We start from the raw sequence: 17,377 nt of genomic DNA, 5'->3' as shown, positions 1-17,377 counted from the left end.
GGAACATACATGTTTTTTTTTAATGACCCGCCCCAACCTGACCTGCAGGGTTACCCGCAGGGCACGACCCGCACACCACTAACGTGTATTTATCTTCAGTCAGACTGGGATTTTATCAACTTTTTAAAATCTGTTTTGTCAACGTTTCTTTAAAGTCAACTTGAAATGTCTGTACCGTTACTAGATTTAGGGAGTTTGCTGTAAACATCCAGACACTTTGTTCTAATACTTCAAATTGTTCAAAACTGTTCAAATACCACAGCAGACGACTGCCATAAAGCTTTCAAAACCCGCTGTGATGCCATGAGACATTGCGAGACAAAGCAGCGCATATTTCTCATGGGAATTCATAGTCAGACTAGTTTCAAAACGCAGCAGTGCATGAAATTAAGCTTATGTAGCTAGAAGAGGTCGTGTTCACAGTTAACGTATAGCTTATTTTAAATGAATAATTATTGCTTATTACGTACACACATACTGTTTTAAAAGTATGCAGTATGTAATTTGTGCAGTGCAAACAGTTATGCTGCTAGATAGTATATGTCAGTGACAGAGATGACAACTTGTGAGTAATGTTAGCTTTGTTAGCAGTTTGAGTATCAGGTGGCATCATTAAAGCTCGTTCAGTGTACTCTGAAGGTTAAGCAACCCAATTAGGCCACCTGATGTGACGCGGGATTGCTCGGGAGCGCCTCCCGGACACACAGGGCTCCCTTATTAAGATTTGTCTTCTCCACACACCAATTTGACGGAAACTCCACAATGTCAGTATTGGCTCTGTGCCCTCCACTAGTGTTTTTTCTTAGCTCCTTATTAATTGACTTTTTAATTGGCCCTTTTGTGGCACGCTTCAGACAAAGGCCCTTGCGGGTCTGCAGAAAAACACAGCCACCCGCACACACAATTAACAGCATTATGAAGAATAGCCCCGGAGACTGCGAGCTTCATGTGAGACGGTCATCACCCTCACGCTGGCATGTGTGATAAGACATCAGAGCAGAGGCGTGAATACAAGCGAAACACGAGCGAGACAGACCAGAGACGAACGTCCACTCTGGTGGAATGTAGAGAAACACATCTGCCTCTCTGCTTAAATTTATGGAAATTTATGCAGATTTCGAAACACTGCGATTGTTGATCAGTGAACAGTCCATATATCTAAAGCTTGGTGGTTTTACATCTTTGTACAAGTACTTTATGACAGTAGAAGTATCATCTGATCAAAATCCTCAAAATTTAACTGAAATAGTGAGTTATTAATATTCCTATTTTTTAATACTGTGATGCTGTTTTTGGACTTTACATGTTATACCTAATAATTTTGCTTGCAAATAAGAAAAACCTAAAACTAATTTACTGTGGTGCATAGGGAGGTAACAATACATAGATATGGATCGATGCATTGATAAAAATGTTAATGCTACACACAAAATATCGATATGAGGTACCTTTATTTTGACACTCTCTGCATCCTAATTCCTTGATATAAAGTCCATCTACGCATTTTCACCAATATGCACATTTTCGTGTGCTATTGTAAGCAAGTGAATGCAATACAGCAACAAAGCGCTTGTAGCATCGAAAACACAGTGAAAGAGGCAGAAGACTTTGTGACTGCTATCAGATGCAAATTGTGGGTTTGGAAATATTTTGTATTTGGAAAATGTATTGGACAAACAGATTGGCAGAAAACCTTTGCCAGCACCAGCTGAAACACTAAAGACTTTGATTTTTGCCATCATAAGCTTGATTTTATGTGACATTTTTCCTCATTTATTTATTTTTCTTTATTAAAAAACTGTATTTTTTCTTAGTTTGTTGTTGGGATGCATAACGATTAATTGCGATTAATCTATTGCAAAATAAAGGTTTTTGTTTACATATATTTGTGTAAACTGTGTATAATAATTATGTTAATATAAATATGCACACATGCATGTATAGTTTAAGAAATAATATATATTTATATATTAAATATTTATATTTATATATAATATAAATTATACATAAATATACAAATGTATATACACATGTAAACATTTCTTAAATATATACATTAGGGGTGTGACGAGAACTTGTGCGACGAGATCTCTCGAAAAATTTTATCGCGAAATTTATTATGTCAAGAGATTTCTCGTGGAGGTGAAATGCTGGTCGTTTCTCAAACAAAAGGCTGCATCATTTGGAGGTCGCATTTGTAGATTGCATACTTCATAAAGACTGTCTTATTACAGAATATTAGCAATCATAAAGTTTACTATTATATTACGTTAATCGTAAATTGTTGTATTATGCTTATGACTTGCGAATGTAATGCACAGTAAACTAAAATAAACCAGGCTTGATGACGTATACAGACTGCAAATGCGACCTCCGGAGGATGCAGCTTTGTTTGCGAAAAGGCCACTGTCAGCATAAAGTTACGTTTCTGGCTAAACCTTTTCCAGTGCAGTGTGCATGCATTATATTGTCTTTTATCGCATGTGCTTTTTTGTTTGGGCTTCCAATAGGGCTGCACGATTTGGAGAAAAAATCTAATTGCGATTTTTCTGATCAAAATTGCGATTCGCGATTTAAAGTGCGATTCATTCGTATATAATAAAAGAGCTACATCCAGGTTTGTTGTGGTGGTTTTAATAGCACCAAAGAAAGATGCTGTGCTACTGTTTATTTAAAACCTCTTAAACATTGTTACCAAGTTGTCTGCAGGACTTTGCTCTTCTGCAGACAAACTTTTTTTTTTAATCTAAGAACATTAAAATACAATTTAACAAATTTTTTTTGAAAGTTTTATTTAAAATAACATATAGGCCAACGTATTTTGGCTGTCACTACAACAATGCTTCTGACAAGCAAATGTTTAGTTTTTTCTTTTAATCATAAGACTATACTCATCTGGTTTTACTTTTCAGGCATCTGTCATAAATGTAAATATATTAGTTATTAGAATCTATGATTTAACATAAGCAAAAAATACAAATAAAACACTGCACAGTCCTCACTGTAGGATTTTAAATGTGGAGCTGCAGAAGCTTGTTTAGTTAAGAGAAGTGATTTTCATTTTTGGTGTGTAATAAACATTTCTGACACAGAAAGCACCAGGTTACCGTCTGTCACTTTAAGACACAAGACAACTTTAAAACTGCTCTGCTTCAATATACTGATAAACATCCAGCTGTTTATGTTCACTTAGACAAGAAAGAAAACTTAAATTTAGTGATCACGCGTGTGCTGACTGCTCTCTGTGTGCGCGCTTCATGAACCCTCATGCATGTAAATATACTTTCAAAGCGGTGGGGATGTGCGCATGCAAGAAAGTATAATGTAGCTCTTTTGTCTGCTGTGTTCCGGGCTTTAATGAAACCTGCTTATAGTCTGATGAGGCGCTTGTCATTGTTTGCGATCCATGACGAGAAGCGGACGTATATACACCTTTCTTTAATTCCAACATTACACAAAAGGGAAATGTTTTCGCGCATTTCTGTCCTTTCATTTGCCGGGTTAATGAGTTATAATGGGGGTTTTAAAATTACTGAATCCAAAATCTGCCAACTTCATGACATTCCGCGTTGTGCAGTTAATTCCATTTGTATGCATTTCGCGATGCTGTCCGTGTTTTCCGCATTGCGGAAATCATATGGCCGTACACTTTGTTGAGGAGTTGAACTGCTGCCCGCTCATGTTTTCCAAATGGTGTTATCTGACGTGTTGTCAGCACCTCAGTGTTAATGCACTCTATTGGTTTAAACTGCATCAAACGTAAAATGCGCATGAAGCGAACTGTCAAAAACTGCGTAACTTACTAGATGATTGTTATATTTGATAGTTTTGAATCGAAATAACCGCAGCTCTTGCGATTCGAAAATCGCATCCATTCACATCGCGATTTCGTTTTAAAAACGATTAATCGTGCAGCCCTAGCTTCCAATAATGTTCATCTAAGACGCGTTGCGATTGTCTGTTGATCAGTGTCAGAAGTGTCTCAGCAGTTTAAACCCTCACTCTAAGTTTATCTTTGCATGTTCTTGCTCAAGAATAACAGTTGCTTTATAATTTCTATTATAAAGAATTGGACAAATATTAAAGATTTAAATGGATTTAAACATTGTTTGGTTAAAATTAAGAGGCTAAAGTTTAGATTCTGAAGTGAATGTAACAGAAGCGGGTCCATTAGCGCCCCCTGCAGGCATTTGTTATAGTACTTACCGTATACATGCTGCTTTTTATTACAAAGGCTAGGTTTTGATAATAATTTGTTCAAATAAAGTATTGCATCGTCATTATTATGTACTTTTAAAGGTTATCGCTAACTTGGGTCTATTTTTATTATCAAAAATATCAAAATACTTGATTATCAATTAGCAAAATAATTGTTAGGGATAGTCCTAGATTAGTTAAAACATTTCAAGATAATGTGATTTCAGTTTCCCAGTCATTCATTTTATCATTGAGGATTTCTTAAAAAATTTTTAAATCTCGTCTTGTTCTCGTGAACCCAATCTCGTGTCTCGTCTCGTTGATTAAGTGTCCCGTCACACCCCTAATATACATGCATGTGTGTGCATTTATCTATACAAAGTTATTATACACATTTCACACACACACACATATATAATGTAAACAAGGTCTTTTATCGTGCTATAGATTAATCGTTATGCATCCCTATTTTGTTGTTGTAAGTGTCCCATTTAGGACAAAGATTGTGCCTTTTTTTAAGAGTTTAATTAAACGTTTATGTTATATATATATATATTGGTTGCATTCGTGCTTAACTTGGCACTTAATATTAAAGCATTGATAAATCAATCTAATCAAATCGTAATTGCATTGAATTTTTTTTTGATGTATCAGCAAATATTGTATTGCTGGGGCAGCGATAATCAATACGGTATCGTATCGCAATGATCCGTGTCCAATTTATACCCCCTAGTCATGCATTACCTTTACATTTACTGGATTGTCCAAAATATTACCCCATGGTTTTTAATTGAATTTCCAGCAAGAATAGCTATATTCTCATAATGTTATCATGATACATGATTAGTGATGGTAATAATATAATAACTGTCTGGTATCCCTGTGATTGTTATTTCTCTGCAGGCGACTGACTAAAGAGAACGTGAAGCCTTCAGGAAGGCAGATTGGGAAATTAAGCCACAGTAACCCCACCATTCTCTTTGATTACGTGAGTATTTTATTGCATGTGACGGCCGTAATGGTCCGCTAGACTAATGACGAGCTTTTACTGGCCTTCTTTATCATCTGCGGTGTGCCATCAATTTTCATTGCTCCCGGGATTAAAAAGCATATATAAACTCAGAGCTGCAGCCTAATGCCCAACATTAAACAATGTGGGGCTTAAATTAAGGCTCAATGAGCAAGCGACCTCATCACATGCATCTCGTTCTAATAGAAGAAATTCATGACCGCACAGACCACACCCGAGTTTTTCTCTTGTATGTTGCGAGGGAAAGGGTTAGCAGGCTTTGATTTCATTAGCACTGGTTAAAAAGTTCAGAAGAGTCAGTGGTGAGATGATAAAAGGTCTGTCCTGGAGGAGGCTGTGTTATTAACAGGGACAGTACTGCGCTCCTCTTATGTACTCAATTTATGAACACCACTCGAGTGGACATTGTCTATAGCTGCTTATATTAATGTTGAACATAAAACCAAAATCGTCTCAAATGTCCGTGTGGGATAATAATATTGTGCTGAGCTCCCACACAGCTTGTGCTCCTGACATTATTGATGCTCTAAATCTTGTGAAATTTTGATGTGCGCTTATGGTGTATATCAAAATTATATAAACTGAAATGTTTTTGTTTTGTGTGAGACGTAAATCACTTCTGCAGCTAGTTTTATTTATTGTCAAGTGAATGAAATCATAATGAAATGTTATGTCTATCTTTCAGATTCTCTCGCAGATTCAGTGGTACGACAACCTCATAACTCCAGTGGTGGACTCTCTCAAATACCTCACGTCTCTAAACTACGATGTCCTGGCCTGTATCCTTTCTGATCGATGTTATAATTACACTCCTGCAGTACAATAATCTTCCCCCTCCGCTAATAACAGCTTACTCGGGAACTTGCTGATCCCATCAAAACTCCAGTTATTTGTGCATGCTTAAAATAGCGTGTAATCGCTCACCTTGACTTCATCATCACCAAAGCTGACAGTCTTGTTTGAGTGAAAAACATTTCTGCAGCACATCAGACAAAAATGGATGGCTCATTTTCTTTTGAATTGTCAAAACAATGACTGACACACAAGTAATAGATTGAGCTGTTATAGTGGATGGGTCGTCTTTAAAGAGCGAGTCGTGGTCAGTTTGATCCCTTGACCGTTTGGGCAGATTGCATTATTGAAGCTTTAGCCAACCCAGAGAAAGAGAAGATGAAGCACGATGACACCACCATTTCATCATGGCTGCAGAGTGAGTGCCACGTTTCCTGTCGTCTGCTAAAATGCCCCGCCGACGTGTGGAGATGCTGAATAAATTGATCTCTTAATGGACGTTAAATGTCATTTCTTGAAATGCTTTGGCTTTGCTGCTTGAGCGTGCCCAGAAACCTATTTGAAGGCCAAATGCATTGCTTTCTCTGTTTGCCCTTCTGCAGATTCTGATGCAAATGCTTATGTTAATGGTGTGCTTTCACATCTTTCCTCAGGTCTTGCCAGTCTTTGTGGAGCCGTTTTCCGGAAGTATCCCATCGAGTTGGCTGGTCTTTTGCAGTATGTGACCAACCAGCTGAAAGCAGGCAAGAGGTATGCATGCACGTCTTATTCCAGAGCCCCATTAACACCCAGTCTGTAACACATAAATGCACATTTGTTTACTCTATTATTGATTATAAGGTTGTTTTTAGGGCAAATAGAGATGCCCAAAAAATACTTCTTTAGACATTAAAGGATTAGTCAGTTTTCTTTAAAAAAAAAAAAAATCCAGTTAATTTACTCACCACCATGCCATCCAAAATGTTGATGTCTTTCTTTGTTCAGTTGAGAAGAAATTATGTTTTTTGAGAAAAACATTCCAGGTTTTTTTTCATTTTAATGGACTTAATGGACCCCAACACTTAACAGTTTAAAATCGCAGTTTCAACGCAGTTTCAAAGGAGTGTAAACGATCCCAAACGAGGCATAAGGGTCTTATCTAACGAAACGATTGTCATTTTTGACAAGAAAAATAAAAAATATGCACTTTAAAACTATTACTTTTCTTCTTCCTCTGGCTGTGTGACAAGCCAGTAATTGCGTAATGACGTGGAAAGGTCACGTGTTACATATATGAAACACACATTTGCGGACCATTTTAAACAATAAACTGACACAAAGACATTAATTAGTATCATTCCACACACAACAACGTCGGAACGGTCCTCTCTCTCCACACTTGTAAACACTGGGGCGTAGTTTCGCGTTCGTCCTCTGTGACCTCTTGACGTCATGACGTATTACGTGAGGTCGCACTGGCGCATCACAGGACCAGAGATAGATGAGAAGTTGTGTTTTAAAAGTGCATATGTTTTTATTTTTCTTGTAAAAAATGTCAGTCGTTTCGCTAGATAAGACCCTTATGCCTGTTTGGGATCGTTTGAGTCCTTTAAAACTGCAATTTTAAACTGCATTAAATCTGTTAAGTGTTGGGGTCCATTAAAGTCCATTAAAATTAGAAAAATCCTGGAATGTTTTCCTCAAAAAACATAATTTCTTCTCGACTGAACAAAGAAAGACATCAACATTTTGGATGACATGGTAGTGAGTAAATTAACTGAATTTTTTTTTAAGAAAATTGACTAATCCTTTAAATCTCAATGTAATGTTGAACTTGTATGCATGTAGAAATATACTTGTATAAGTCTTGTACATCTGCTGCTAAAACAGGGCTTTAAGGGATCGTTCAACCAAAAATGAAAGTTCTGTCATTATTTACTCACCGTACAACCTTGTATAAATGTCTTTTGTTTTGCTGAACACAAAGAAAGATATTTGTAATCATACAGAAAACAGGAGCACCAATGACTTCCATAGTAGGAAAGAAAAATACTATAGAGATCAATGGTGCTCAGAAACCGTTTGGTTATAAACATTACACATGTAATTTCATGCTAGCTAATGGCTACACATTGATCCCATACTCTATTTTGTACCCTGTTCACATAATCCACATCCTCTATTTTTCCTTTATTAGGATTTACCAGAACTTTAAAGTTTTTTGTTTTGTTTTTGAGATTTTATTTTTACTACTCTACCTTAGGGCAGTTTTAAACTACACCAAAATATATGAGCAGTATAGAAATGAAAAATGGCCGTATGTTAACCATAAGTAAATGATCTGATTTTATGACATGTCATGAAATTTTCTCTCCTGGTGTATTTTACGAATTCAATATTCTGTGTGTCAGAATCTTTTACATTACTTTGAGGCACTTACTACCTTCACCAGACTTTGTTTAAGCATGTTTACTGAAATCTAAAAAAAATATACATTCAAATGTTTTGTTATACTAAATGTAATATAAAGTTCTCTGGGGTCGCTCTGGAGGTAAAACTTATATAAAGACATTTGAGGATCTTTGTGCTAGATAGACAGAGGGATCTGATATCAGAGACCTGTGTGGAAAACGGGGTCACCTGTAATAATATTGGTGTTTTCTGTATTGCCAGTTTTGACCTTCTGATCCTGAAAGAAGTGGTACAGAAGATGGCAGGCATTGAGATCACAGATGAAATGACTGTGGAGCAGCTGGAGGCCATGACAGGTGGAGAACAGCTCAAAGCTGAGGTACGACACACCTGCTAAAAAACTCATTGTTTGATAGTTGTGCACAGCCAGCAGAGAGGTGTCGGCAGGGTTCCCACGGGTCCTTGAAATCCTGGGAAGTTTTCTGGAAAAAAAAATCCAAATTATTCCTTGTGTGGTGTAGTATAATATCATAAAAATTCTAGACTTTTAAGCACACGTGCTAAACTGTTCGCGTTTTTAAAAGTGCTGATGTTGTTTGATGTGAGCTGATGTTATTGTATGCTTGTAATAACATTAGCCTATGGATGTGCATCTGTGTGTGTAGGGTGGCTACTTTGGGCAGATAAGGAACACAAAGAAGTCATCTCAGCGTCTGAAGGATGCTCTTCTAGACCATGAGCTGGCCCTGCCTCTCTGTCTGCTGATGGCCCAGCAGAGGAACGGCGTTGTCTTCTCAGAAGGGGGAGAGAAACATCTCAAGCTCGTGGGCAAACTCTATGATCAGGTACAGTAAGAGCCAATAGCTCGTAACAAAAAGTAGATGATGTTCAAAGACGCAATCCTTACTCCTCATGCTCTGTGTGACTTTTATGTCATGCTGCTATTAAAGATGACTAACAGTGCAATTGATCTGATATGATGCAATTCATTGAAACTCAAATAGATTTTTTTATGACAATTAAAAATGTTGAATCCTATGATATAGATAGACAGTCAAATTTTAGGGCTCCTTTAGTGGGAATTCTGGATGAACAGTTTATGAAATAGTTAGGGTTGCAAACTTCTGGGAATTTTCAAGGCTGGAAACTTTCCATAAGAATATATGGGAGTTTATGTGAGTTGCCTATTACAGGGAACTTAAAAGTAGTTTAAAAAATGCTGTGTCGTTTTGTTTAAGGGTGCTTTCACACCTGCCTTGTTTAGTTCGATTGAATCGTACCAGAGTTCGATTGCTCAGTTGGTGCAGTTCGTTTGGGCACGTGAGAATGCAGCAATCAAACTCTGGTGCGCACCAAAAGCGGGCCAAACAAGCGGTACGCTTTCAAATGAACTCTAGAGCGGTTTGTTTGTGGTGAGAACGCGATCCGAGATCTAACCGACCTAACTGCAAAAGTACTGCGCATTTTGGACTAAACCAGCTGCCATAGTCAGCTGCGCAGTGCATTATCGGATGAGGAAGTGTTTGTTAACAGTTTCTATTAACAATATTAACACAATGACAGATCGCGGACATACCTGGAGTTGCGAGGAGGTGTGGGCGGAGCCTCAGAAATGTGGTGTCTATGCCGTTTGTAGTGCATTAAAATTCAAACCGCATCTGCGATTCATTCTGAAAATGAACGGTTTGTCTAGAGTGCTGTATACAAACTATGTATAACAACCACGGAGACATAATTACAGCACACAGCCGTCTGCCCACGGTATCTGCTGTATTTTTCTTCTTTTTGTTTACTTCCGGGGTTCCGTTGGAATTTCGCGCACGTTGATTCTGACCAATTGAGAAGCAGTTTAGGAAATGCGTTCAAATACATGTGGCCAGTGAGTGATGTGGATCTTATCACATGACAGAATTTTGGTTTGTTTCAACTGGTGCGGATCAGAGCAATCAGTGTGGTGTAAAAAGGAACCAAAACTGCAATGTATAATTTTTTGCTTTTGGTCCGGACCGAATGAACCGAACTACAGATGTGAAAACACCCTAAAACAACAAGATTTAAAGGGACACTTCACTTTTTTTGTAAATATGCTCATTTTCCATCTCCCCTAGAGTTAAAGGAATAGTCTACTCATTTTCAATATTAAAATGTTATTACCTTAACTAAGAATTTGTTGATACATCCCTCTATCATCTGTGTGCGTGCACGTAATCGCTGGAGCGCGCTGCGACGCTTCGATAGCATTTAGCTTAGCCCCATTCATTCAATGGTACCAATCAGAGATAAAGTTAGAAGTGACCAAACACATCAACGTTTTTCCTCGCCTGAAAAGTCCGCTCCCCTTCTCACTCTCATAATGGGAGAGGGAGGGTGCTACTGCGCCGAGTCGAAGTACTCCCAAAAGTGCTATTACGCCATAAAATATAGTTACTCTTTTAAATCCACTTAGAAAAGTGCTACGTTTTATTTTGTACCACCAAACTTGCTCGTATAACTACTCGTCTTAAATAGGAAAAACGTTGATGTGTTTGGTCACTTCTAACTTTATCTCTGATTGGTACCATTGAATGAATGGGGCTAAGCTAAATGCTATCGAAGCGTCGCAGCGCGCTCCAGCGCTTACGTGCACGCACACAGATGATAGAGGGATGTATCAACAATTCTTAGTTAAGGTAATAACATATTTTAATATTGAAAATGAGTAGACTATTCCTTTAATCATCTGATTTTTTCAGTTTTGGAATCCACTCAGCCGATCTCCGGGTCTGGCGCTATCACTTTTAGCATAGCTTAGCACAATCTATTAAATCTGATTAGACAATTAGCATCACACTCAAAAATTACCAAAAAGTTCTGATATTTTTCCTATTTAAAACTTGACTCTTCTGTAGTTACATCATTTATTAAGACTGATGGAAAATTAAAATGATTTTTTTTTAAAAGCTTTATTTATGTTTGTATATAATATAGTTTATATGCATTTCCAAATAATCCCCCAAAATTCCCCAGATAAAGTTTCCAGGAAATGTACTGAAATTTTACAGGAAAATTTCCGCTTTTCCTACCCCTAGAAAAATCAGATTTGATGCTGTTTTTAAATGCAGGCATGCAAAAGTAAGTGCAAAACATTGCTAAACCTAGTCATTGTCACATTATTGATGTTGCATGGATTCAAACAATACAAGTCTTACGGGCTGCTTCAATAAAGCTTTATTGAAACACATTTATTTTTGGATGAAAATGCCGTTTCCTGAAGCAAACCAAAGTTTGAGTTTGGTAAAGTTTTGCTGATTGTCAGTGTGAAACCGTAAAGTGAAAGTGGCCTGCATCAGGAAGACTCCCTGTACAGAAGTTCTGTGATGTTCATCCTCCCACACTCCAGCGCTTTGCTTTTCATGTTCAGCAGCTGCGTAGCTCAATTACTCACTGGGTAATCCAATTGACTGCTTCCTCCTCCCCCCCACGTTCTCTAGACATGTCGCAATTCACAGCAGATGGTGCTAAAAACTAACATCATCAACTCCATTCTGTGTGGGACCACGAAACGTTGTCGGACGATTTCCTTCTTTTTTTAAAAAAATCTTTTCCCTCAATGTCTCAAATTAGAGCCTTTAGCAAGTAATTCCCACTCGCGACACCAAATTGTCTAAATAATTGCTTGTGGTGTGAATGAGCATCGCGCTTTTTCCTGACATCAGCAGGGAAGCTTTTAATTATTAATTTTGCCTTTTTTTAAATACACTTTGCAGGAAGTTATGTGATTTCTATTACAATCAGATGAAATGTGTGGGACTCCTGTGCCCAGCTATCACCTCCTGACGCACCACTGCGAATGATTGACTCCAGTCACGACTACTCAATATGCATTCAGCATGATTGCATGATTTATGCATAAGCTCCCTGAAATAGTGCACAGCGTTATCGTTTGTATAAAAATTTGCTTCATTTTGCATGTTTAATGCATCTTTTGAAGAATGTTGCTTGTTGATACTTCATTTATTTTCAATATTATTTATTCATCTATTACTTTTTGGTTCATGTCTTATCTTACAATATTACTTTTGACGCGAGTGACACCTTAAATTGTTAATCTTTTATCTGATCTTGATATCTTTAATATCAGCTGAGTATATTGATGACGAAGATTGAAATTATAGTGACATCGAGGGAAATCAAACTTTGATGCTCCAGATCTCATTATAGTTTTTGAGACAGTCACAAAATAGTGAATGTTATAAGTGTTACAATAGATGGATTTCAATCACCCCGATTTTATGTGCATTTTGAAGTATTGCATAATAAACGAGTGACGGAGATGCCAAATTTCAAATTAAAATCCTTATTGGCATTTCTTTGTTTTTCTTTTTTTATGGAAACCCCACTAATGATCTTTTCAATTGATCGTGTTCAGTTGTAGGTTTTTAGTCTATTTAAGCATTATGTTATGATTTCCCATAAGCTTTAAAAAGATAAAAGTCTGACAATAATAAATTGAACAGTAGCTGTTCCCACACTTTTACTTTTTAAAATGTGTTGAAAACTAGACAGATTGACCTATTGAAATGAATGCTAATGTAGACAAAGTCAATAGCCCACTGCACTGTTTTCAGTCATGTACGGTAACGCAACGCAGTAGAGATTCAGCCGAATCGTGACTCATGGTCATTTTCAGACTCCCACATAGTTTGTGGTAATTCTGTCCACTGATCTGTCAAATAAAGCCATATAATGGGCAGAAGTTACTTAAAAACAAGCGTGGGATATTCATTTTGCTGCAGTATACACAGCAGGTAAAGAATAAGTGCTATTCATAACTCGCATACAGCAATATCATGTGTCCTGTGGGCATTAGTAGTGCTGCTTCAGACTATACTCTTGTGTGATGCTGTATATACAGTAAATGCTCCTGTCACGTAACTCAAAATATTAATAGTGTTTTTATTACTTTGTTCCTGTGATTCAAGCTAAGCTGTGTCTTATATGAGGATCAATTCAGTGGGGTCCAGATCCAGTGTTAAAACCACAATTCATTGGGGTCTTATAATTTATCTGTTTGTTATATTTACAGGGATAATTCATTCCAGAATTAACCTTTTGTCTCCCTCATGTCGTTCCAAACCCTTAAGACCTTCATTCATCTTCGAAACACAAATGGACATATTTATGATGAAATCCGAGAGCTTTCTGACCCCCCGATTAACAGCAACACGACACATTTAAGGTGCAGAAAGGCGGCAAAGACTTTAGTTAAAATAATCTATGAGACAATCTTCATTTCATGACGCAACAAGAATACTTTTTTGGTGCATAAAGTAAGTCTGCATTCCATGTTTTATCCTCCAATGAGTGTGTTGCACACAGACATAATTAAAGGGGACTTATGAAAATTTGACCTTTTCCATGTTTAAGTGCTATAATTGGGTCCCCAGTGCTTCTATCAACCTAAAATAGCGTGATAAAGATCAACCCAGTAACTTTGTTTTGGTGAACCATTCTCTGCAAGCATGTGAAAAATGAGGTCATTCAGATTGTGCTTCCTATGTGACGTAGAAAGAGGATCTTAAGGGGGTTGCACACCGGACACGCCGCACAGCGCCACGCCGTTCTAAAAAAAATCGAACACATTGTTTTCTATGTGTATACGCACACCTGTCGCACCACTCACATAGTTTAACATTAAATAACATCATATTTGTCCCAAATCAAAAACGATTACGGATGGGACGGTTAGCAAATTTCATATCGTGATTATAGTGACCAAAGTTATCACGGTTATCAATATTATCATGGTTTTCTTAAATTGAGATGGAAATGTTCAAAAAGAGCTGATACACACACTGAAAACATTTTAATAAGTTTTATTTTTGAAAATCAGTATACAACAAATACAATTAGCAGCTATATGCACTTTTTTAAGCATAAACATTAAATCAGGCGTATCCAGCCTTTTTTGTGTGGCAATCTGCTTTAAAAATGATAAAGCCAACAAGACCGACCTGCTAATTTTTTTTTTTTTTTTTAAACACTGTTACATTTTTTAATAACACTTTAAATGTGTGTTAGGAGGACTATCTCTACGTTGAATTTAGGGCTGTCACCATTACTCCATTCTTTTTGAGGAGTTAAAAAAAATCCTTCAGTACATGCCGAGTCCTTCTGGCAGAATAGCGGAGATGCGGTTTTGATGAAATAAACTAGAAAATGACAACATTATCAGAAGCATCTCTCTCTCTCTCTCTCTCTCTCTCTCTCGTTCGTTAGTTTCGTTCGTTTGGTTGGTCGATCGATAGCGCGCACATACACCGTACGTGTGGATCAACTCCTCCATGAAGGCAAGAATGTGCATCCAAATTTTGTAAGTTAGACGACTCTGCTGCAGCGGGCAGGCATAAGATTTATAAAAACACACTTGAGAAGAAATGCGCAACAACTCAAAAAGACTTGTTTGTAAGACCATAATGCCAATTTGGCGCTTTGTTTTCCGAAGCTCGTGGAGCAGCATACACAGTTATTAACTTATGTGCGATCTACCGGCATTGAATTTGCGATCGACTGGTTGTATTTGACACCCCTGCATTAAATGAACATTAACATTGAGCCCTGAGATGTATGAACCTGTTTTAATGAACAGTACCTTAAATAAGAACATCAAATGCACACATAAGCAACGCATTAAAAGACAGTACACCTGTTACTGCCTTTCGACACGCCTTCTCGTGCCAAAACTAATGTTGCATGGGCGCGCCTGCGTCAAGCTGATTCTGGCTGGACAGGATTTACCGCAAGTTTTCAAAATCATGGCAATCAAACACAGTTGTAATGATAATTACATTTTAAACGATAATACTAACCGACAGGACATTTTATCATGGTTAATCGTGAAACCGCCAATCGTCCCATCCCTAATAACGATTAACATTCGCTGCTAACATATATTTTGCATTTTGAAGTGCAATTTAATGTGCACTTACCTCTGAGTTGTCTGAGTCCAGTGTGCGACCCCCTTTTTTAAAATAATACCGCCCCTTAATCTGCACTACCCAATCACAGCACTGCCGTTTAGTGCAGAGAGAAAGCGAGAGAAAATAATTGACAGCACAATTGAGTTTGAATTTCAACAAACCACCATTATGGTGATCAGTATTTGCATTTCATCAACCCATTTGCATTTAAAGCAGGGGTAGGCAATGTCGGTCCTGAAGTTATGATGTCCTGCAGATTTTGGCTCCAAAGCTGATAAACCGAGCCTACCTGTAGTTTTCAGGTGACTCTCCTTGATTAGCTTGTTCAGGTGTGCTTCATTTTAGAGCTGGAGCTAAACTCTGCAGGACAGTGGCACTACAGGACCGACGTTGCCTACCCTTGATTTAAAGGGACACACCCTAAAACACACAACACATTTTTGCTCTTATAAAGTGGCAATTTGAACATGCTATAATAAATTATCTATATGATATTTTGAGCTAAAACTTCACACATGCACTCTGAGGACACTGAAGACTTATTTAGCATCTTGAGGACAATACTCACTGGTCCAACGCCATCCAAACCGAGCATTTTAAAGTCTCATTTCCTTTGATCCAACAACTGCCAACTGAGGTTTCACAACAAACGCGCTTGTTGGCATTTGTTTGATCAGTGTGAATTGCCCTTTAACTGGCACTGTCCCGTAAGCTGGACCCCTGAGTTTACTTCATGTAAATGTTAATCTAACATAACAAACTATATATTGTTGGAAAGGTCTAAGAATGTAATTTTCATATTTCTAAACCTTTTAGCAGTAATAATAATGCAGTGACTGTAATTTAAAAATTGTGATGAGTATGCAGCAAACCAACACAAACCAAATTTTTTGGATAATTTTATGTATAAAAATAATATCATATTTCATTATGTTTATTTATTACAATTAATGTAAACTGCTATAACAATTTTTTCTTATTTAATATTTTCACTTCCAGACACTTGTGTAAAAACTTTTATCTTCTTTAAACAAGACCAAAATTAGGCTTCTAGACCAATACATGCCACGGTTATATTAATTTGAATTGGTAAATCACCTTTTCATAACCCCAAGTAAAGGGTTAAAGTCTCATAAAATAAATTAAAAAGTCTCTTTACTGCCTAGATGGGTCATTGAGTGCCTTGTACCATTCTTGTGCTGTTTTGCATGAAACCGCACCTTGCCCTTTCACTTGCATGTGTTGATGGCACACACATGCCTGGACCAATATGGCGGCACCTGTCAATTCACATATATGTTGTGATGCTCTCATGAGTGTGTCCAAGACTGACAAGGAACAGAAGTAAATAGTCGAATTTCAATAAATTAAAATAGTCTCTTTTGTGCACAAGAAGTATTTTCATCACTTCTTGAAATGAAGATTGAACCACTGCTGGCACATGGATTTTTTGAGTGGGAGTTGCGTTAGCATTTATGGGAAAAGCTCTCACATTTAATCTGAAATATTGTAATTTGTATCCTGAAAATGAAGGAAGGTCTTACGGATGTGGAATGATGTGAGGGTGAGGAATTAATGACTAAAATTTCATTTTGAGGTTAACTATTTCTTTAAATCATGCTAATCATATGACATCAGTCTGTGGTTACAGTGGAGTTTTTGTGTTGTTTCCATATAAAACAAAAACGCGATAATAACCGAAAAGCATATTTGGCTTTCTTCATGTTATAACCCAGAGCAGCTGAGGCATTTCAGTATGTTTTCTCCTTCTGTTCTTCCCCTTTTCTGTTGTTTTTCCATTAAGAGAGGTGGAAAGTTTTTAGTGTGAATTGTGGCGGTCATTGAGTTCCTCAGGCAGGGTAGCCTTAAAAAAAAATGGGCCAGGCCAGTCTCATCTCATCTTCTCTTCATTTCCAGTGTTGTTGTTAGTCTCCTCTTGGCTGAAAATGTTTTCTCTTCAAACTAATACAGCAGTTTTACACAGGGAAGAAACCAATTCATATAATAC

The 17,377-nt window shown here is 37.3% G+C and overlaps 1 protein-coding gene across 2 annotated transcripts in view; it reads left to right on the top strand.

The window, feature by feature from the left end:
- thoc2 (THO complex 2) overlaps window positions 1–17,377 on the top strand; it is a 101,056-nt gene that overhangs the window by 39,372 nt on the left and 44,307 nt on the right. For both annotated transcript variants that reach the window (XM_055177276.2, XM_055177275.2), the window contains exons 16-21: window positions 5,101–5,185; window positions 5,913–6,006; window positions 6,357–6,437; window positions 6,673–6,769; window positions 8,672–8,789; window positions 9,076–9,255. In XM_055177276.2, the coding sequence (XP_055033251.2) occupies window positions 5,101–5,185; window positions 5,913–6,006; window positions 6,357–6,437; window positions 6,673–6,769; window positions 8,672–8,789; window positions 9,076–9,255 (655 nt within the window). The remainder of the gene's footprint in view (window positions 1–5,100; window positions 5,186–5,912; window positions 6,007–6,356; window positions 6,438–6,672; window positions 6,770–8,671; window positions 8,790–9,075; window positions 9,256–17,377) is intronic.

This window comes from Misgurnus anguillicaudatus, chromosome 16, assembly GCF_027580225.2.
Source record: "Misgurnus anguillicaudatus chromosome 16, ASM2758022v2, whole genome shotgun sequence".
Classification (NCBI taxonomy): domain Eukaryota; kingdom Metazoa; phylum Chordata; class Actinopteri; order Cypriniformes; family Cobitidae; genus Misgurnus; species Misgurnus anguillicaudatus.
Note: the sequence above shows the minus strand (reverse complement) of the source record. Positions and strands in the feature narration are given on the sequence as shown.